At 47.6% G+C, this 14,939-nt stretch overlaps 1 protein-coding gene across 1 annotated transcript in view; it reads right to left on the reverse strand.

Moving 5' to 3' along the window:
- Positions 1-14,939, reverse strand: part of ILK (integrin linked kinase) — a 443,090-nt gene that overhangs the window by 192,948 nt on the left and 235,203 nt on the right. Inside the window, exon 3 of the mRNA XM_069640469.1 lies at positions 2,932-3,097. Coding sequence (XP_069496570.1) covers positions 2,932-3,097 — 166 coding nt within the window. The remainder of the gene's footprint in view (positions 1-2,931; positions 3,098-14,939) is intronic.

Below are 14,939 nucleotides of genomic sequence, written 5' to 3' on the forward strand. Positions count from 1 at the left end.
TTGGTATGCGTTTGACATCGAGAAACTGCAGCCTTGCAGCAGACGCACGGAATGCAACAATCGGCTGGGACACAGTTATGATGGAAAATGCCACATGGGCGATTACCAGGAGGCTCGGACCCAGTTCTGAAGCAGTAGGAAGGTGTATTGGTTGGGCATAGGGAGTGTTAGGCAAGATTGTATGCAGTACCCTTTGGGTGCACTACAACAACCTTGGCCTCCTGGCAATAGGAACCCAACCTTTGGTATAAGTCAGTACTACACAGGTTGGTAGCATGTGGAGCAGTCAGGCTTATCTCAAGAGGGGTCAATGTGAGCTGTAGGGGACTTACACAGAGATTCACAGTGACACGTATTCAAATAAACTCTTACACACCAGGTTTCTTGAATAAACAATTATTAATTTATCAGTTAGTTATAGTAAGCCTTCTGCAGAAGGGAGCAATGTTAAGCAACACACAAATAAACTTCAAAAATAATACACACTCTTCGTTTTCTAAATCAGCAAATACCCGTTTGGGATGGCTCACAGACACTGCCTACACCCTTAGGTGACTTCAGTTGCTGGGGTACTGGGGACACTGATATATCACTGTTTGCATTTAGACTTTCTTAGGAGAGTGTCAAAGAAAAGAGGGATCAGAATAGAACAAGTATTCACACAATGATTCTTAAGCGTGTAAGTACTTTCAATAATCCCCCAATGTAAAATCAGGTAAACCTTTCCTGCAAGGAAGGCAAAAACACTTAAAACAGAAGAGAGAAGAGTCATTCAGGGAGCCAGGCCGGCCAATGTTAAGTTAGCAAACCATCAAGGTGGACTGAAGCACTTCGTGCAGTTAAGTAGAAAGTCTTTCACAATGTCTAAAAGTCTTGGTAGAATAGAAGAAATTAAAGTAGGGCCACAAGCAGGTTACGCTTGTGAGGTAAAGAAGCTGATAGCAACTCTACAAATGCAACCAAGCATGTCTCCAACGAGGACAAGTGGCTACACAACTAGAGGTAAGCTCTCTTGGATTGTACAGTACCTTTAGGTTGAAGAAAAAGTGCAGCAGATGACTTCTGTTCCTGTGCATCTCTGCAGATCCTGCGGTTCTGACTCCTGCACTGCAATGGGACAGTCACCGCTCACAACCGGCAATCTTCAAACAAGTGGCACTTCGGTGTTTCAGCTCCTCGCGTCTACCACAAATAGCAACACTGCAGTTCCTGGCGGTCGAGATGGGCTTGCCTTGCATTTGGCGTCCCGCACTCTGTTGAGCGGGCTCAGGCTCAGTCAGTCCTGCTTCCTGGGAGTCCGGAGGATCTTCCTGGATCTTATGGCCATCTTAAAAGCAACGCACACAAACTGGTGTTCCTCTTCCTGGATATTCGGTTCCAGCAGCGACTGCAGTGGGAATTCAACCAGCAGAGGATGTCCAGGTGGCTTACTTTGGAGTTGATTGGTCCCTCCAACTCATAGGGAGAAGTTGTCCTTGCAGGGCTACTCTGTCGATACGAATTTTAAGTTTCAGCACAGCTGCACGGCTTCACTGGGCAAACCAACAGTCCAGGAGTTGCAGCAGGCGTCTCTTCCAAGTTCTTCTACGGTTCCTTCGTCCAGTGGTCGACTCTGCCTTCCAAGCCAAAAAGCCTTGCCTTTTATGCAATTTGCTCCCATTCATTCCAGCCTAGCTGTCAGTCACCTAGCAGGGTGGCTGTCCTTGCCGGACAGCCAGCCGGCCGGCCAATCACCTAAGAGTGCATTCCTGTCTCCAAGGCTAAGCACAGGGAGTTTCGGGCACCTCCCTTGCTTCTTGCCCCCGCCAGACACCATGGAGCCAGAGGCGGGCTTCACTCGTGAATCACACCAAAGGCAAAATGAACAAAAGGGACCAAACCTGGTTTGGCGTGCAGAGTAAATCTCAAGAAGGACCGTTCCGCAAAGAATGGTGAAAAAAGAAGACTGGGGCCATTTTGACAAAAATGGCACCCATGGGTGCTTTACCGTGGCTGCGAATGCAGCCTGTGGCAAATCCCATAATGGTAGTAAAAAGTAAACCACTGCCACCAGCCATTCAGTGAGGAAAGGGTAACATTAAAATTGTAAATGAGAAGTTAGACAAAGGGGATACTAAGTAACCCCTCCCGCACCCTATGGTAAGATAGTGTGTGCTGGGTCTACAAAGTTACAAATGTAAGTAAAGTCAATTTCACTTCACTGCTCTTGGAAACAGTTATCGAAGAGAAAGGTATTTAAACCTTTGGGAAATCTGAAAGACTTCCCTGTGCCACTGCACTGAAGGTGCTGTGTGACACAATGTAAAGATGATGCCTATGGAGTTTGTGAGACTCCACAATCAAAAGAAACAGTGTTTAAAATCACATTAAAATACATGAGAGAGTGGGGAAAAAAGGGCCTCACTCTATCAAGGTTACAACAATCAAGTTCTCAAAATCCTGCAAAGCTGCTGGGGTCTCCAAGGTAGAGGGAATTTGCACATTTCTGAGAATTCTCCCTAACAGGGAGTGGCCTGGACGTGGCTGCCCCTCAAGCATTGATGGAATGAGGGGGTGGCAAATGCTCTGTGGCAGGGTAGAAACTGTAATGAAAATGGAGGGCTACGCAGTGAAAGGGGCTGAACCCACTACATCATGCCCATAGATGAATATCATTAAAAGGTGACAGTGTGGGAAACAGGTGGGACACAACAATGGGCGAGAAAACAGGGCACTCTAAGACATACATGTGCAAGAAAAAACAAAGGAACCAGTGTGCGCGGAATGCCAGCACTAGAGCATGGATGAGTTAAGGTCAACTTCAGGGGTTTGGGAGTAGATTTAAAATGGTGTACTTTGCTACAACACAACCTCTCACTCATAGCTGAGGTATCGATACCCATCTCCTGCCCGCTTGGACCCTGATAGGAATGTGATCTTGGCTATGGTTACCTTCTGTACGATCTCCCGGTGGCCGTGGCTCGCAGCCAGGTGCAGTGGGGTGTCATCACCACGGTTCATAACGTTGATCCTGGCTCCTCGCATGATTAGCATGTCCACCACGGTGGAGCGGCCCTCGCGACATGCCCAGTGAAGCGGACTGAAGCCGTGGTCATCCCTGGAATGGAAAGAACAGGGAGAGAAGTGAGTGAGCAATGCAAGACTATCACATGATCAGCACACTGCGCGGAGCATAGGATCCATACTCCAGAGTAATGGTGAATGTGGAAGTACTAAAAAAGCGTTCTGCAACACCTGTGCGTGTACGTCGCAGGACCGTGTCAAGAAAGTTAAGGGAAGGCGGCTAGCCATGGTGCAGTGGCCAAGTGTTCTCTCATTAGTGCTCCCGGGGGACTTGGTACCCGGGGGTATATCACAGACAGATCTAAGGTAAGATGACAAAACGCAAACCCCGGATGACAAGTTAGCCCTTTTCCATCCAAATGCCCTAGGGGGGCACTTTACTATTCCAAGTACAGTTCAAGAAAATATGGAGAAACCTTTGGATTTTGAAGCCCTGTGGATGAAGCTAGATAATGTTCCTGGGATGAGGGGCGGGGGACTATTAAGAGAATATTGGGTGAACTGTGCTAGCCATTTCAGCAGATCCCTGTGCACATGTTAAAATAAGCAATAAAAACAAAAAAACTAAAAAAGATAGAGAGAGCCCAGCATTGAAATGGGTTAACATTTGCACAATCTAGGCCAGACAATTTGCTGAACAAGAAAGCTTTTCCAAACACAACTCACAGTAGCATTAAACCACTAAAACATGCAGAGGGAGAAAAACATCAATAAAAATGATAAAAACAAACAAATTAAAAAAACATACCTAAAAAGTATTTGCCATATATATGTTACCCTTGTACCAAAAAACCACAGAATGGACGCGGGAGGGGGGTCGCAGGGGATGGACACAGGGGAGGTTTATGTCACCTAAGTGACTATTGGTTGTATGTTATGTTGATCAATCTAAGAAAAATACAATAAAGAAAGTTTAAAAAAACAAATAACCAAATCCAAAAAGACTTAACAAAAATGTGAGCCGTTTTAAAGATCTACAAAGTTTAGCAGTCAGGGAATGTGTAATGCACAAAGAAACATCTTGTCTATAAATTTCAGCAACATTCCGCCTTCACACAGACTTGTCCCCAACTTGGCCTACTCTACCAGAACGGAAGGGCTCCCTGCAATCCTGAACACTGAAGAGGAAGCCAGTGCATATCAACGAGCGCAGTGCACAATGGAGAGAGCTCCATGGATGGTTTGAAAGACTTGAGAAAAAGCTATTCCTACTCTCTAGCCAAGAAATAACGAGGGCCATGAAACCAATCTAGGAGCCACCCCAGAGGTTCATGGCCAGCAAGCCGACAGGATGGGGGGGGGGGAGCAATGAGGGGGACCGGAGAGGGGAGAGGAAAGCAGGCCAGAGAACCTCTGATTTAGCCTATTAACTTTCAAAATGGAGGATGACAACCAACTATCTCTATTGCACTGAGACACCTTTTCCTGCAATGGGTTCGGGAAGCATTTAATTTTTGGGACACACTGATCCGATTTAATAGGACCGCTGAAACTTTATTTATGGTTACTCCTTTCCAGCCAGAGACTTCAGTAGAAGCCCCCCTCCCCCGTCCTCCCAGGGGAGAAAAATTGCAAATATACGCATAAGAATGCTGATGAGGAATGCAATTGTATGACTTTAAATGTGTGTATAAAGAGCATGCAGTGGAGGAAAGACCAGGCCTTCACATTTAACATCCGGCCTAATGCAGTGGAGGAAAGACCAGGCCTTCACATTTAACATCCGGTCTAATGCAGTGGAGGAAAGACCAGGCCTTCACATTTAACATCCGGCCTAATGCAGTGGAGGAAAGACCAGGCCTTCACATTTAACATCCGGCCTAATGCAGTGGAGGAAAGACCAGGCCTTCACATTTAACATCCGGCCTAATGCAGTGGAGGAAAGACCAGGCCTTCACATTTAACATCCGGCCTAATGCAGTGGAGGAAAGACCAGGCCTTCACATTTAACATCCGGTCTAATGCAGTGGAGGAAAGACCAGGCCTCCACATTTAACATCCGGCCTAATGCAGTGGACGAAAGACCAGGACTTCACATTTAACATCCGGCCTAATGCAGTGGAGGAAAGACCAGGCCTCCACATTTAACATCCGGCCTAATGCAGTGGAGGAAAGACCAGGACTTCACATTTAACATCCGGCCTAATGCAGTGGAGGAAAGACCAGGCCTCCACATTTAACATCCGGCCTAATGCAGTGGAGGAAAGACCAGGCCTTCACATTTAACATCCGGCCTAATGCAGTGGAGGAAAGACCAGGCCTTCACATTTAACATCCGGCCTAATGCAGTGGAGGAAAGACCAGGCCTTCACATTTAACATCCGGCCTAATGCAGTGGAGGAAAGACCAGGCCTTCACATTTAACATCCGGCCTAATGCAGATTGGAGAAAGACCAGGCCTTCACATTTAACATCCGGCCTAATGCAGTGGAGGAAAGACCAGGCCTTCACATTTAACATCCGGCCTAATGCAGTGGAGGAAAGACCAGGCCTTCACATTTAACATCCGGCCTAATGCAGTGGAGGAAAGACCAGGCCTTCACATTTAACATCCGGCCTAATGCAGTGGAGGAAAGACCAGGCCTTCACATTTAACATCCGGCCTAATGCAGTGGAGGAAAGACCAGGCCTTCACATTTAACATCCGGCCTAATGCAGTGGAGGAAAGACCAGGCCTTCACATTTAACATCCGGCCTAATGCAGTGGAGGAAAGACCAGGCCTTCACATTTAACATCCGGCCTAATGCAGTGGAGGAAAGACCAGGCCTTCACATTTAACATCCGGCCTAATGCAGTGGAGGAAAGACCAGGCCTTCACATTTAACATCCGGCCTAATGCAGTGGAGGAAAGACCAGGCCTTCACATTTAACATCCGGCCTAATGCAGTGGAGGAAAGACCAGGCCTTCACATTTAACATCCGGTCTAATGCAGTGGAGGAAAGACCAGGCCTTCACATTTAACATCCGGCCTAATGCAGTGGAGGAAATACCAGGCCTTCACATTTAACATCCGGCCTAATGCAGTGGAGGAAAGACCAGGCCTTCACATTTAACATCCGGCCTAATGCAGTGGAGGAAAGACCAGGCCTTCACATTTAACATCCGGTCTAATGCAGTGGAGGAAAGACCAGGCCTTCACATTTAACATCCGGCCTAATGCAGTGGAGGAAAGACCAGGCCTTCACATTTAACATCCGGCCTAATGCAGTGGAGGAAAGACCAGGCCTTCACATTTAACATCCGGCCTAATGCAGTGGAGGAAAGACCAGGCCTTCACATTTAACATCCGGTCTAATGCAGTGGAGGAAAGACCAGGCCTTCACATTTAACATCCGGCCTAATGCAGTGGAGGAAAGACCAGGCCTTCACATTTAACATCCGGCCTAATGCAGTGGAGGAAAGAGATCCATTTTGAAATGAGTCTGTGGGTGGAATGGAGAAGAGAAGCTTCCCAACCAACCATGCATTTGCTCATACATCTGTAATCTGCTGTCCTAGCAAACGTTGAAATATGCCAACACTGCAAAAAATATACCAAGTCACAGGGCACATGCTGCCGGAGAAGTAAGCAGATTTGCCCAGCTCTGCCTTTAGCCACTGTCAATTGAAGGCTGAAATTGTCCCTACTGAGGTCCTGAACTCTTATACTCATTCTATCTAAAAGGTATGAAGACCAGTCGGTAAAGGGGTGGGGTGACTGCAGAGGGATTACATGTCTTTCTGGTCTGTGCTCACCCTGCAGTGCTGCCATTAAGATTTGTAGAAGTCCCACATCGGCTTGCTGCAACACCTGTCACTGTAACCCTACTTTGTGTGATGTGCTGGCGTATCCCACCTGGCTAACAGGGTAGAAGTGCTTTTTAAGCACCCCATTTTCATCCCATGGTGATTCCATTGGGGTGTAGGCTGGTGGCAGTTATAATTTCGTTTTAGCTTCTTCAGGAGTGTCATCACTACACACATTACTAATCCAATGTAACAATATGGTAGCCATTCGGCTGCTGATGCATTTTATTTGTACGTCCTACCCCCGGGCACTTTGTTTTGCAGGCCTAAAATGGGCGTTGTGCTTAAGCGGGTTGACGTTGTGTAAACGGGCATTCTCTTTTGCTTCCATCTGGGTTGTAGTTGGAACGGAGTTCAAGTCCCTGGCAACAGGTCCCTTGTCCCAGCCCCGTAAAAGCGGCCCTACTTTTAAGTAGGTTTTCCGAGGCGGGTCCTGAGTGACTGGGGTCCTGAGTGACTGGGGTCCAATGTATTCTTCAGGGTCCTTTTCAGGGGTGAACTGGGTTCATGTGGTAGTGCAGTGTTGCCACTAACTTGCATTTCCCCAAATAATGCTCTGCTTCTTTCTGCCTTCTGTGTCAGCTGGGTCTCAAGCCTTGGGGGTGGGGGGATAAGGGGTCTTCAAGGGACTCTCCTCAGGGCTGTTTGCATCAGTGGGGCAGAAAATTACTCACCAGGCTTTAACACCTAACAGCAGCTTGCCTATGGATTTCTTTACACTCTGCCTAAAGTGACTAAAAAGGGTACTTGACTGACCTTTTTCGAGGATCCCCCCTTGAGTCTCTGGAGTTTAAACCAAAGGTTATTGCATAATTTAATCACTGCAATGCGCTCTTGCCTCTTGCCATTTAATTGGATACTGTGGCTCACATGCAGGACTGGTACTCGGATTCTTAGAGCATTCATTGATTAGTTAGGATCGTTAACCTCTTCATTCCCTCCAGGCGGCACACTTGGCATGTGGTCTGCCTTTGTGTCAACTGTCCTACTGAGCACTGCTAAAGGTTGGAGGGATTACAGTGGGTGTTCGTGCTTTGGCTGTGAGAAAGCCGAGGGTATTCTCCCAAGTAGATCTTGGGAATCCCTTATTCAGGTGGCCAGGGAAGGGCTGGCGCTCTCAGATCCCAACCCTGGGGGTGGACAAGCGAGGGATGATCACCTGGGTAAGGGTACGCAGGGTTATGCTCAGGGGAACGCCCCAGGCGAGACGCAGTATTATACTGGAGAAGAAGGCAAGGAGGAGCAAGTGCCTGAGGCTTTTATAGGCTGCTCTACATCTACCTCCCTTCCACCCAATGAATCTCCCTTACCAGAATCCAACAAGCACTCTGCATCTGGTAAACCTATTAGGAATGCAAAACCCTGCTGCCATGGAAAACTACATCTCCCAGAATCCCTGTTTTCCTGTTGCCTACTCGAGTACACCCAGTCATTCTTCTCCCTGTGCCTCTGATAATTTTCTGAACTCCCAGTCTGCTTTAACCAAACACCACCATTCTCACAACTCCCCCTATTCATTTCACGACAATCCTCGTCCTTCCCTCGACAAACTGTCGAACTATTTTACACATTTTTCCCATTCATTTCACAAACCCTACAAATGCCACCCTTCCAAATTAATGGGATTAGGGTTAATGAATTAGCAGGTAGAAAGAATTCCCACAGGAATACGAGACATATCACTCCTGCAGAAAGCCTGCCAGGGTGTCACCGTTTTGAAACAAGACAGACCAACACCAGAGCTGTATACCTGACATGACCCGACACAGGTGTCCGGCAGAGTCAGGCAATGGCACGAGGAAGCAGCTATTCCGGACTAGCAGTTCAAATGGAGGCAGAAGGCGGCGAGACCTGAAAGGACAAGGAGGGAATTCCCCTTGCCCTTTTCAACTCAGAGCTGCAACGCCCTTGAAAGCGGAATCATAAGACCGAGAAGTCCAACTGGCGTGTGGTGTGACTGGTGCAAACGGTACACAGGGCCCTCCCGCGCTGATAGCCAATACAGGGAGAAGCTGCCGCCGCTGTGGTACCATCCTTGACTCCCGAGACAAGAAACTCCAACAGGTCAGCACAGTCGGTGAGTCGGAGAGGACTGGAAAAAAAAAAAAAAACTGTGCTGGGCCCAAAGTTGCAGGCGGCAACATTGTTGAACAAAGAACTTGTGCATTTGAACTTCATCAGAAACCCCACTGAAGGTCTGGATGCAGAGTGGTCCAGCATCGCCCATGCACTCATTCGAAGTACTCTGACTGGTCCCCTTTGTTGAAACTACAAGTACCAGGAGGCCCTAGAAGAGGCCGGCGGGAGGAGTCAGAGGGGTCATAGAAGGGTCGTGTCAAACTCCTTGTACAATCGAAAGTCTCGGATGCATTGACAAGAAGGAAAGCAAAGTGAAGCCTGGCTGGGGGCTTAAAGGAAAGCCTGACTGGGGGCCCGAGATCTAGGGTAAAAGGAAGAACCTAATGGGGTCTAAAGGAACTGTTGTGTGAATTGTGTCAAATGTGAACCCGATGGAGGGATGCCAAGAGAAAGCTATGGGAAGGGAGCCCCGCTTTCTGATGAGATGAGCAAATCATGTACTGTATTAGAAAATCATGAACTGTGTCAGAATAGCTATGTGAACCTGATGCCAAGGGGAAAACTAACGAGAGTGAATCCTGCATTCTGAGAAAGCAAAGCGAACTGTGTATTTGGCAAACGTGAACCCGGCTGAGGGATGCCTACGAATTGCGGTGAAGCAAAATACACCCGTGAACATTGTGTCGACAAGAGTGAACCCGGCTGAGGGTTGTGCACAGTGAATGTTTGTTTAAAAAGACATTAAGATTCTTGATTATTACAAGATTTTGGGAATTTGAATGAAAGGCCATAGTGAACCCGATGGAGGGAGGCCCACGTTGTACGAAGGATTGGAGACCGGCAGATGGGGATCCTAAGGTGAAGAGTAATCGCCCCATGAAGATTTATTGAAGGAACTTTTGTTTTTGTTGGTTGTGACATATCAGGTCCTCTGAGGTAAGAGACTGTGTGAAAAATACTTGGCCACAGAAGGCCCTGATAGTTTGGAAATGACCTGTAACCTCGTGCTGGCAAGGCCTAGGAGTGTGCTGGGCTCAAGAGTCCTGCCTTGTCCAGTGCTAAAAATGTGGGTTAGGGAGACCCAGCTATACCATCCTGACTTATCATTTTGAGAACACGTCTTTCTTTTTTTGTGAACATTATCCCCCACTATTTTGTAGCATAGCAGTAAGGATTGGTTATAGTTATTTTTAGTATAAGGCCTTTTTATTTGACTGGACTCCACTTGGACTGTATTATTTTTTGATGGCCACAGCTTGCTCCCATCTTAGATTTAGGTTTAGATAAAGCGTTTATCTCACCAAGTAGACACAAGTGATCACAGGTCAAGGGCGTTTATTAAACTGTATGTCTTTACTGTTGCCACCATGAGTTCTTTACAGAGCTGAAGATGACAGAAGTCAGTCCTTTATTATGGATGCCTCCGGTTCCTTTTTCTCCCTGCCCCATTGCATTATAATTAAGGCTTACGGTTTTATGGCATTTATTTTTCTGCCATTTCCGCCTGTATTTATCCTTATTCATTTTTGGAGATTTTTTTCTGTATTTATCCACATTTATTTTTTGTCATTTAAAAAGATAATTCACAACCGGTATTTTTCTGCATGTATTCTAATATAATGCATTTATTAAAGCACACATGCAGCCATATAGGAAGCACTACTGTGACTGCTGTTGCCCGTTAGCAATTTAAAGAACTTTAGTGCTATTTTTATCCATCTGTTACATTCTCCAGGCTGCCAATCCGCAATGTGATCAGCTTGCAATGTCAGAGAACCAGACAAAAAGACCTTTTTTCCGTTTTTTCCTTTTTTTTCTATTTTTATAAATAAAGACAGAAAGCAGATTGATTTCCGTCTGTATTTATGTGTAAAACCGGAAAACGGGAAGCCTTAACTATAATGTATAGGCCTTACATCTAGCTTTAGGGGTGGGAGCGGTCTGACCATAGGCACTTACAGTATCTATAGATGTGATGTCCTTACCTTATTACACTTATTTGACCTTTTAGTGACTTCTTCCAACAAATATACACTGCATTGCATAGTACCTGAGGTGTACTCTCATGGGTTATTGACCAGGACTAACTGGGCCAGGAGGATAGCTCAGGGGCAACAAGTTTGTCTTGGAAGCAAGACAATGCAGAGCACGTAACAGGTCTGAATCCCAGCCCTGCACAGAGACTGGTCTCCGATATGTTTTGTTGATTTATACCGCGCACCTCTACCACCAAAGGGCAGTATCGAGGCGCTCACATGGCTCTGCAAGAGGAGGGCGAGATGTGTGAGGATAGGATGATAGGATAGGTTCAGAACTGGCGTCTGAGCTTTGTCTTGCGTGTGGCAGTTGGTTCGGGAGGTCCTGTGTGCTGTGGACCGTATGCATAGGACTCAGTGCCTCGGGAGTGTGCTAGTGTTTCTGTAACCATAAGGGGTCCAGAGTTGAGGATGGCTGTTAGGTGTATGAATATGTATTGTGTTGGTGTGTATTTGTGTAGTGTTGATGGATTTATGGACTATGTTCTATGGCGTTCCCTCTAGGTTTGCTACCAGAATATGAGAGATGGCCCATCGTGGCTCTTCTCTGGGTCAGGGGGCTGACTTCCCTGCGGGTTATGCTAGCAAGTGGATGGTTGTACCTGTCGTGCTCCTGGATTACTCGTCCATGTTAGACGTGTTCGATAGGTGTGGACCTGCTGTCCAGTCGGTTGCCAAAAGAGGTGCGCAGCAAGAGTTATGAAGATAGGGGGGGGGGGGAGGTGCTCAACCAAGCAACCCTAGATATGGGTGGGCAGATATGGGTGGTGCGTGGGTTTCCATGGTTTCCTGAGAGCTTAATTGTGTGTAGTTGCTATCCCTAAATCTGTCAGTTGGTTGGGCGGCTTTCTCTTTGTTGATCACTCCAGTTCTTGAGCATGGGCGGGGGCGGTGCATCGATAAAAGATTAACTGTACCCATGCACCCGCCTTTCCCCCTCCCTTGAGTGAAGCCTGACTGCTCTGCCATCAATACCCATACAAGACCCTGCTTGACATCATCTTGGGGTAGCCCATGCCTGGATAAAGATAAGAGGCATAGCCCAATGGAGAGAAGATGGAGTTTGAGGGGGAGGAGAACGAGGTCTTCTGACGAAAGGTAGAGACCAGGCAGATCAACTCAAGTCTCCTGTGGGAATCTTACAAACTGGATTAGAATGGCTTTGTTGTTCCAGCGCGGAGACTCCAGCATTGAAACTTTGCCAGGGCTTCATGACAGCACTGGTTCTCCTTTTGAAACTTTGCCATGAAATACCTGCTGGAGCAGGTGCCAATCCAGTGAATGGTGGAAATCCCAGATAGCGTGTGTTTGGGCAGGTGCAAACACAATCAGTGCCGCCCACAGTGACCAATCGAAGGCAGCTAGAAAACAATGTGTGGGAGACCTGTGCCCTCAGAGCTCTGCGTCTTGAGCCAGACTCTTCACGTCGGGTCGGATGGGTGGTACAGCAACATGGAAGCATATTGGCCATCAGACATCCTGGGGGCCACTACTCTATTGAGCCGACGGCAGCCAACAAGGGTTTTCCTTTTCCCTCACCCAAGCTCAAGATACTTTCATTTCTATTTGCTCAAGTATTTCCTTTATCATACCAATGGAACTGCTCCAAGGACAATTATACTCCCCAGGCTCTGCTGAAAAGATTCCTATTGGGACTGAATATGGTTCAAATTAAAGTTGCTTTGTCTGTTCAAGTCTCGGGAGGATAGCTCAGTGGTAACCTGCTCGCCTTGGAAGCATGCCGACACGGAGCAACACAGTTTCGATCCCCGGGTCTGCGCTTAGAAACCTCTGGGTATTAAGCGCGTTATAAATAACCTATCACATCATATCAAGTCTGAGGTACACTTATAAAAAGTTAGACTCGGAGCACCCTCTTTCCATTGCATGCAACTTTATTGACCTAGTCCAGGGGTCTCAAACCTGCGGCCCGTCCAGATGATCCCTCACCATTGACTTCGCTGGGGAGAGCAGATGGGAGTTGTAGTCCAGAACATCTGGAGGGACAAATGTTGCAGACACCGGACCAAGTCAATTACTTGGTGTGAAGTTGTATTGCCCACTCCTATCTGCACGTTTGAAGTGCATACACTTGCACACGCACGCACTCACTTGGTCCACCCAGCCACTCTCCCCCCCCCCACTACAGACCCCCAGGTGGTGGAAGCCCCACATCAGGCCTCCGAGAAGGACTCACTGGTGCTTTGCAGACCATCTCCTGAACATACAGAGGTCAACACCATAACCTTTAGCTTGCCACTATTGTCCAGACATAGCCTACACCTGCCAGAGAGCACTGCACAGGCGAGTAACCAACACCCCTAGCACAGACCTCCTTCCACCTCCTCATCCCCAATGCAGGCCATCACGAAGCTGCCCAGTGCAGAGAACATGGCTCCTTAGCCCACTGTTGCGCGCTGTTGGCGCAAGCATGCGTAGCAGGTGGGGTAGGCCTCCGTGTGGAACTTATGGAAGCTCTCGAAGGAGTCAGTGGAGTTGAATTTGGCGGAGGGAGTGAAGCAGTCAAGATTGGGATTCATGCACCAATCCCAGCAGCGCCTACAGATCGGAGGAAAACAATTATAGGGCGGGGCTAGAAGAGCGTTGCCTAAAACCTGCGGCATTGCGTGCCTTGGGGTGGGCTTCACTTCATGGAACCGCCGGTGATGAGGTATCAGCGAGGTGCAGATTTAAAGGATTTAAGGACGTAATACATGTCCAGAGTCCACCGTCAAGCACCTTTACATGGAGAAACAACATGCATATCGTGCATCAGCCGTGGTCATGCAGTTCCGAGTCAAACAAGGCCTTGCCCTCCAAGGGGCTGAAAACGTGCAGCTCTTGCCATGGAGCGAAAGTATTGTTTGCACAGGCTCAGTGTCACCTATGCGACTGGAAACGGGCACTGTGTGGGAAAAGCGCGTGGCAGACACTTCACCCACAGGGAACACAGTACAGCATTATCCCATCAGATCCCTTCTTAAAATGATCCTTGAATCCATGAATATACTAAGCTGCTTGCAGGACGGAAGCGGGGAGTGGGGGGCATGGCAGTACATCAGGTGACACACCTGGGTCAGAAACACATGCGTGCATTTCCTTTTGCGGGCTTGAGGCGTGCTGGTTTCCCTGGTAAAAGGTTTACATTGGATGAGGGCCTGTCCATTACCTGAACCCGCGTCTCTCTATCTGTGTCCGCGAATCCGGTAGAAACAAACCATTTCATTCAATAAGCCGATCCCAGTTCACGATGAGTCGATACAGTATATGCTGAACATATTCAATAGTCTCACCTGACATTATCCACTGATAGACCCGTTCCTAGGACCCCCTGCTCCTCCAAGGACGTTGATATCCTCCAACCCTGACCTGGAAGCAATACTAGTGAGCCACCTCTTCCCCAGAAGCGCTGAGAATTCACAACACTCTCAGGAAGGCACCAACATATCAGAGAATTCCAACAGGTCTACTTGGCGCCCGATGAAATGCTCAAAGCCTAAACTCAATGGAGGAAGACGACTTGATAGTTTGTCGAGCAGTTGTCCTTTTCTCCATTTATAAAGAACCGTCATTGTAGAATCTCCCTCATGTAGTGGATTGGACTTCAATCCTGCAACAACTAGCCATAGTCTGTAAATATTATACTGTGCCATTAGATCTTGGGCAGATGTCTTCTAAGCTTAACAAAGCATTCCCCTGCAACTATATCCGGGCTTGCAAAATCTACTAGCCCACTCCAATTGTCAAGGAGAATTTATGAAGGGTGAGTAACATTTGCATGACACTCGACTTTGCTGGCGAGTATAGGGGTGCATGTTTGAGTGTTTGACATTTACTGCCAACATCTCTTTGCACTAAATGGTGAATACAATGTTCACTGAGCATGGCTGGCCTTGCGGTGAACCAAATATGAAGTCGGCTTATGGGGACATACACCATTTTACGGAAAATACTGGTTAATATTTACTCGCGC

The sequence above is a fragment of the Ambystoma mexicanum genome, chromosome 7q, assembly GCF_040938575.1.
Source record: "Ambystoma mexicanum isolate Mex_15411 chromosome 7q, UKY_AmexF1_1, whole genome shotgun sequence".
In the NCBI taxonomy this organism is placed as follows: domain Eukaryota; kingdom Metazoa; phylum Chordata; class Amphibia; order Caudata; family Ambystomatidae; genus Ambystoma; species Ambystoma mexicanum.